The following is an 8,725-nucleotide window of genomic DNA, read 5'->3' on the forward strand; positions in this document are numbered from 1 at the left end:
CCCAGAGATATAGCCCCCCCACATACAATTACCCCAGAGATATAGTCCCCCCCACACACACACAATTACCCCAGAGATATAGCCCCCCCACATACAATTACCCCAGAGATATAGCCCCCCCCCCCACACAATTGCCCCAGAGATATAGTCCCCCGACACAATTACCCCAGAGATATAGCCCCCCACACACACACACACACAATTACCCCAGAGATATAGTCCCCCCACATACAATTACCCCAGAGATATAGCCCCCCCCCACACACACACAATTACTCCAGAGATATAGTCCCCCCACATACAATTACCCCAGAGATATAGCCCCCCCCCACACACAATTACCCCAGAGATATAGTCCCCCCACACAATTACCCCAGAGATATAGCCCCCCCACACACACACAATTACCCCAGAGATATAGCCCCCCCACATACAATTACCCCAGAGATATAGCCCCCCCCCCACACACACAATTGCCCCAGAGATATAGTCCCCACACACAATTACCCCAGAGATATAGCCCCCCCACACACAATTACCCCAGAGATATAGCCCCCCCCCACACACAATTACCCCAGAGATATAGCCCCTCCCACATACAATTACCCCAGAGATATAGCCCCCCCACACACAATTACCCCAGAGATATAGCCCCTCCCACACACAATTACCCGAGATATAGCCCCCCCACACACAATTACCCCAGAGATATAGCACCCCCACACACAATTACCCCAGAGATATAGCCCCCCCACACACAATTACCCCAGAGATATAGCCCCTCCCACACACAATTACCCCAGAGATATAGCCCCCCCACACACAATTACCCCAGAGATATAGCCCCCCCACACAATTACCCCAGAGATATAGCCCCCCCCCCCCACACACAATTACCCCAGAGATATAGTCCCCCCACATACACAATTACCCCAGAGATATAGCCCCCCCCCACACACACAATTACCCCAGAGATATAGCCCCTCCCACACACAATTACCCCAGAGATATAGCGCCCCCTACAATCACGCTAGAGGTATAACCCCCCCTCCCCCCATGTAATCTATAGATCTGCTCCAGAGATATAGAACATGTGAACATCATCACCTGCAGTTCCCTCTATTGTCCACTTGGTGGTGACAGAGCACAATAAAAAGAGCGAAAGTCAAAATCTACATCATTATTTATTAAAGGGCGATATGATATAATGAAACTGCTGAACTGTATCTAAGCTGATCATGTGTGATACTGTCCGCTATACCAATGTATCTAAGCTGATCATGTGTGATACTGTCCACTATACCAATGTATCTAAGCAGATCATGTGATACTGTCCACTATACCAATGTATCTAAGCAGATCATGTGATACTGTCCACTATACCAATGTATCTAAGCTGATCATGTGTGATACTGTCCACTATACCAATGTATCTAAGCTAATCATGTGTGATACTGTCCACTATACCAATGTATCTAAGATGATCATGTGTGATACTGTCCACTATACCAATGTATCTAAGCTGATCATGTGATACTGTCCACTATACCAATGTATCTAAGCTGATCATGTGTGATACTGTCCACTATACCAATGTATCTAAGCTGATCATGTCTAATACTGTCCACTATACCAATGTATCCAAGCCAACCATGTGTGATACTGTCTGCTATATCAATGTATCTAAGCTGTTCATGTGATACTGACCACTATGCCAATGTATCTATGCCTTTCATGTGTGATACGATCCACTATACCATTGTACCTAAGCCTGTGCAATACTCTCCACTATTACAATGTATCTAAGCTGATCATGTGTTACTGTCTTCTTTGCCAATGTATCTAAGCCTGTCATGTGTGATACTGTCTGCTTTACCAATGTATCTAAGCTGACCATGTTATACTGTCCGCTATGCCAATGTATCTAAGCCTGTCATGCATGATACTGTCCACTATGCCAATGTATCTAAGCTGATTATGTGTGATACTGCCTTTTCATCTGATGTATCCAACTTTATCATATGTAATACTAATGGCTGAGCTGTGGTATCTAAAAGCCTGTAATATGTGATACTGTCTGTCTGTGTATCTAATCCTATCATGCTTGATCCTGTGAGCTAAGGAGCTGTATCTAAGCTTAGATTCCTACCGTTATTATGTCCATATAGTAAACCAATATTTTACAATTGTCTGTGAGCAGCACCATCTGCTGGTCACAGGTGGTAATGCAGTTTTCTTTAGGTTTAGCTTCTGGGAAATTATTTTTTGCTTAGATACTTTTGCCTAGAGCAGTGGTCTTCAACCTGCGGACCTCCAGATGTTGTAAAACTACAACTCCCAGCATGCACGGACAGCCATACTGGGAGTTGTAGTTTTGCAACATCTGGAGGTCCGCAGGTTGAAGACCACTGCCCTAAAGGATTGGAGAATAATGTAGAGGGTCTTGTGCTCACCTGTTTTTTCTGATGTGGCAGGCATGGGGTTTTGTCCATCGCGATTATATTTCAGAACAGAAAGTATTTCTAATGCTGCCTACATTTCCCATGATTCCTCTGGCTTTGCAGAGAGGAGGTGGAGTCTGATCACTGCAGCTCATCTAATCATCTGACTAGACTCCACCAACCAGAAGCCTAAACTGCTCAGAAGTGTTTGGGGTCCGTTCACATCAGTTTTAAGACCTTTTCCTTTTCAAAGTTCATTTATAGAGAAATATTACGATGAGGAGAAAGGGAATCGGCGTCACTGACTTTATGGTATAAGATTGTAGTGCGGGAGACACTGAGGGTAATGTCACTTACCATGGGCCGATCCAATATCCTATAGAGAGAGCAGCAGTATACAGATAGAGCTGGAGGGGAGGTGTATAACTACTATATATACTGATCACAGACAGAGCAGCAGTATACAGATAGAGCTGGAGGGGAGCAGTATAACGACTATATATACTGATCCTATAGAGATAGAGCAGTATACAGATAGAGCTGGAGGGGAGGAGTATAATGACTACATATCCTGATCCTATAGAGATAGCAGCAGTATACAGATAGCAGCAGTATACAGATAGAGCTGTAGGGGAGGATTATAATGACTATATATCCTGATCCTATAGTGATAGCAGCAGTATACAGATAGAGCTGGAGGGGAGGTGTATAACTACTATATTTCCTGCAGGATATAGCACTATGTATCAGGAGGTAGAGAGAACAGAGTGATGTTCTGCAGATCTGTAGATAGGTCAGAGGTGGAATAGTCTGCAGGATATATCACTATGAATCTATAGAGGTCAGTGGTGTAATAATCTGCAGGATATATCACTATGTATCTATAGAGAGGTCAGAGGTGTAATAGTCTGCAGGATATATCACTATGTATCTATAGAGAGGACAGAGGTGTAATAATCTGCAGGATATATCACTATGTATCTATAGAGGTCAGAGGTGTAATCTGCAGGATATATCACTATGTATCTATAGAGAGGTCAGAGGTGTAATAGTCTGCAGGATATTTCACTATGTATCTATAGAGAGGTCAGAGGTGTAATAGTCTGCAGGATATATCACTATGTATCTCTATAGAGAGGACAGAGGTGTAATAATCTGCAGGATATATCACTATGTATCTATAGAGAGGACAGAGGTGTAATAATCTGCAGGATATATCACTATGTATCTATAGAGGTCAGAGGTGTAATAATCTGCAGGATATATCACTATGTATCTATAGAGAGGTCAGAGGTGTAATAATCTGCAGGATATATCACTATGTATCTATAGAGAGGTCAGAGGTGTAATAGTCTGCAGGATATATCACTGTATCTATAGAGGTCAGAGGTGTAATAGTCTGCAGGATATATCACTATGTATCTATAGAGAGGTCAGAGGTGTAATAGTCTGCAGGATATATCACTATGTATCTATAGAGGTCAGAGGTGTAATAGTCTGCAGGATATATCACTATGAATCTATAGAGAGGACAGAGCGATGTTCTGCAGGTCACAATAAAATGATGACACAAGTTTTGACAGATTTTTGTCTTTTATATAAAACAATAATAAAGTCCACACTGGCAGTGACTGGTCATGCACACGGCGCCCCCTATAATACTGATACGGTACTGCAACAACAGACGACCCCCCTCCCCCGGACACAGGTAGGTGCGCACACACACACGGACACATTTGCGCAGTCGCACTCTGAGCTTTGGTCGCGCGTGTTCCATATTTGCACTGAGGCAGTTTGTGCGTCATGGCGGTAACAGAGGCGGCGTGCCCTCCATCACCCGGCAGTGGTCACATCTATATACAATGGGTTCACATTATAAAAGGGGTAACAGTCGTCCATCCGCCCGGCGGCCATCTTGGCTCATGGTTCTGTAAGTCCTATTTGGTCCCGCGCGGCGGCGCTTAGTGGTTCTGACGACCGCCATAATCTCACTGGAATATCCATCATTAACCCCACAGAAAAACAAGATGGCGGTCTGTCCGCAGAGTGAGGTGGAGTCCCACACACGACATTGTGGCTCACACATCGGATGCCGCCTCCGGTGCCTCCCCATTTGGCGTCAGGTTGACGCTGTTGTTGTCTACATCCATCTTGCCGCCGGCTCTGCAGGGGACGCAGCAGGGTTTGGCGATGTCGCGGCCGTAGCGGCAGAAGCCGTTGAGCGGGGTCTTCTCCTGCGTCTTGGCGGCGGACAGCTTCTCGGACTCGGGCGTGCTGCAGCCCTGGATCTTACTCTTGGCCTTTATCTGGTCTCGCCAGGTGTAGAGCGCCAGAACCAAGCTCCCCAACAGCGGCCAGCACCAGCAGCACCGTCACCGCCACAAAAGGCTTGAAGTAGTTGTGCTGGTCGCTGATGTAGGAGACGCCGTCCTCGAACGCCATGTTACTGTCCCGGTTGTAGGTGCCAGCGGTGACTGACGCCCACCCCGCTGGGGTCCTTGATCCAGTACTGGGCCGCCTTGTAGCTGAAACCCTTCTCATTGGCCCAACACTCGTACGGACCCAGCGTGTCGCTCCTCACTATGACAACCAGACTGCCCCCCGGAGTGACCACCTGCGTCTCCACCAACTGTCCAAGATGTCTCCAGCTGTAGGTGGCGCTAGAGGAAAGCCGGGGGCACTGGAGCTCAACAATGGAGTTATAGGCCTGACTGTAGTTAGCAACTGGAAAGAGAGAGAATATTACATCACAACGATGACATCACTGAGAATACAGCCTATCATCACTAGAGATCAGCGGTGACATCACTAAGAATACAGCCTATCCATCACTAGAGATCAGCGGTGACATTCACTGAGAATACAGCCTATCCATCACTAGAGATCAGCGGTGACATCACTGAGAATACAGCCTATCCATCACTGGAGATCAGCGGTGACATCACTGAGAATACAGTCTATCCATCACTAGGGATCAGCGGTGACATCACTGAGAATACATCCTATCCATCACTAGAGATCAGCAGTGACATCACTGAGAATACAGCCTATCCATCACTAGAGATCAGCAGTGACATCACTGAGAATACAGCCTATCCATCACTAGAGATCAGCAGTGACATCACTGAGAATACAGCCTATCCGTCACTAGAGATCAGCGGTGACATCACTGAGAATACAGCCTATCCGTCACTAGAGATCAGCGGTGACATCACTGAGAATACAGCCTATCCATCACTAGAGATCAGCGGTGACATCACTGAGAATACATCCTATCCATCACTAGAGATCAGCGGTGACATCACTGAGAATACAGCCTATCCATCACTAGAGATCAGCGGTGACATCACTGAGAATACAGTCTATCCATCACTAGAGATCAGCGGTGACATCACTGAGAATACATCCTATCCATCACTAGAGATCAGCGGTGACATCACTGAGAATACAGCCTATCCATCACTAGAGATCAGCGGTGACATCACTGAGAATACAGCCTATCCATCACTAGAGATCAGCAGTGACATCACTGAGAATACAGTCTATCCATCACTAGAGATCAGCGGTGACATCACTGAGAATACAGTCTATCCATCACTAGAGATCAGCGGTGACATCACTGAGAATACAGCCTATCCATCACTAGAGATCAGCGGTGACATCACTGAGAATACAGCCTATCCATTCACTAGAGATCAGCGGTGACATCACTGAGAATACATCCTATCCATCACTAGAGATCAGCGGTGACATCACTGAGAATACAGCCTATCCATCACTAGAGATCAGCGGTGACATCACAGAGAATACATCCTATCCATCACTAGAGATCAGCAGTGACATCACTGAGAATACAGCCTATCCATCACTAGAGATCAGCAGTGACATCACTGAGAATACAGCCTATCCATCACTAGAGATCAGCAGTGACATCACTGAGAATACAGCCTATCCATCACTAGAGATCAGCGGTGACATCACTGAGAATACATCCTATCCATCACTAGAGATCAGCGGTGACATCACTGAGAATACAGCCTATCCATCACTAGAGATCAGCGGTGACATCACTGAGAATACAGCCTATCCATCACTAGAGATCAGCGGTGACATCACTGAGAATACAGCCTATCCATCACTAGAGATCAGCGGTGACATCACTAGAGATCAGCGGTGACATCACTGAGAATACAGTCTATCCATCACTAGAGATCAGCGGTGACATCACTGAGAATACAGCCTATCCATACACTAGAGATCAGCGGTGACATCACTGAGAATACAGCCTATCCATCACTAGTGATCAGCGGTGACATCACTGAGAATACAGCCTATCCATCACTAGAGATCAGCGGTGACATCACTGAGAATACAGCCTATCCATCACTAGTGATCAGCGGTGACATCACTGAGAATACAGCCTATCCTTCACTAGTGATCAGCGGTGACATCACTGAGAATACAGCCTATCCATCACTAGAGATCAGCGGTGACATCACTGAGAATACAGCCTATCCATCACTAGAGATCAGCGGTGACATCACTGAGAATACAACCTATCCATCACTAGAGATCAGCGGTGACATCACTGAGAATACAGCCTATCCATCACTAGAGATCAGCGGTGACATCACTGAGAATACAGCCTATCCATCCCTTGAGATCAGCGGTGACATCACTGAGAATACAGGCCTATCCATCACTAGAGATCAGCGGTGACATCACTGAGAATACAGCCTATCCATCACTAGAGATCAGCGGTGACATCACTGAGAGTACAGCCTATCCATCACTAGAGATCAGCGGTGACATCACTGAGAATACAGCCTATCCATTCACTAGAGATCAGCGGTGACATCACTGAGAATACAGCCTATCCATCACTAGAGATCAGCGTGACATCACTGAGAATACAGCCTATCCATCACTAGAGATCAGCGGTGACATCACTGAGAATACAGCCTATCCATCACTAGAGATCAGCGGTGACATCACTGAGAATACAGCCTATCCATCCCTTGAGATCAGCGGTGACATCACTGAGAATACAGCCTATCCATCACTAGAGATCAGCGGGTGACATCACTGAGAATACAGCCTATCCATCCTAGAGATCAGCGGTGACATCACTGAGAATACAGCCTATCCATCACTAGAGATCAGCGGTGACATCACTGAGAATACAGCCTATCCATCACTAGAGATCAGCGGTGACATCACTGAGAATACAGCCTATCTATCACTAGAGATCAGCGGTGACATCACTGAGAATACAGCCTATCCATCAATAGAGATCAGCGGTGACATCACTGAGAATACAGCCTATCCATCACTAGAGATCAGCGGTGACATCACTGAGAATACAGCCTATCCATCACTAGAGATCAGCGGTGACATCACTGAGAATACAGCCTATCCATCACTAGAGATCAGCGGTGACATCACTGAGAATACAGCCTATCCATCAATAGAGATCAGCGGTGACATCACTGAGAATACAGCCTATCCATCACTAGAGATCAGCGGTGACATCACTGAGAATACAGCCTATCCATCACTAGAGATCAGCGGTGACATCACTGAGAATACAGCCTATCCATCACTAGAGATCAGCGGTGACATCACTGAGAATACAGCCTATCCATCACTAGAGATCAGCGGTGACATCACTGAGAATACAGCCTATCCATCACTAGAGATCAGCTGTGACATCACTGAGAATACAGCCTATCCATTACTAGAGATCAGCGGTGGCGATGCCCAGTATTTGCCCTCTGCTCACCTCTTGTGGGGGGGTTGTCGGGGTGGTGCCCGGGTCGTGGGCTCCGGCCTCTCATGTTGGGGCTCAGGCAGGTGCTGTTGGGGTTTCCTTTCTCTATATCCTGCAGCCAGTGGTCGCTGTAGACAATGGAGACATCTTAGTCCCTCTCTGTATTTGGGGATATTTATGGGGCTGGGATGGGGACGCACTTACCGATTCTCCAGGGTCCAGGGCACCATCTGGCACTCCTGGGTTGGCACGTTCCAGGCACAGTACGGGTCTCTTGCCAGGATGCACTCAAAGCACGACCTATAGACGCTGCAGTTCACCAGCGGGACCTGTAGGAGGCCATCTCTGGAGCCGACATATAACATCCCTCTGCAAGAGATTAGAGATGACCTCAGAGAGGGGAGGAGCTTATTATATAAAGGGGCGGAGCTTACAAGGCCACCCTCTCCCAGCTGATAACATTAGGCCTCACCTTGGTGGGCTCCAGTAGGAGGGTCTGTACGGGCTCGGTGAG

The 8,725-nt window shown here is 46.8% G+C and overlaps 1 protein-coding gene across 1 annotated transcript; it reads right to left on the reverse strand.

The window, feature by feature from the left end:
• Nucleotides 1-4,015: 4,015 nt before the first annotated feature.
• Nucleotides 4,016-8,576, reverse strand: LOC130295136 (semaphorin-4A-like; the record flags this gene model as incomplete). Its single annotated transcript, XM_056545515.1, is given in 3 exon segments — nucleotides 4,016-5,165; nucleotides 8,224-8,339; nucleotides 8,416-8,576. Coding segments are annotated over 3 exon segments (558 nt in total), but the record flags the coding sequence as incomplete, so codon positions are not given.
• Nucleotides 8,577-8,725: the final 149 nt, after the last annotated feature.

Source organism: Hyla sarda, chromosome 11 (genome assembly GCF_029499605.1).
Source record: "Hyla sarda isolate aHylSar1 chromosome 11, aHylSar1.hap1, whole genome shotgun sequence".
Taxonomy (NCBI): Eukaryota; Metazoa; Chordata; class Amphibia; order Anura; family Hylidae; genus Hyla; species Hyla sarda.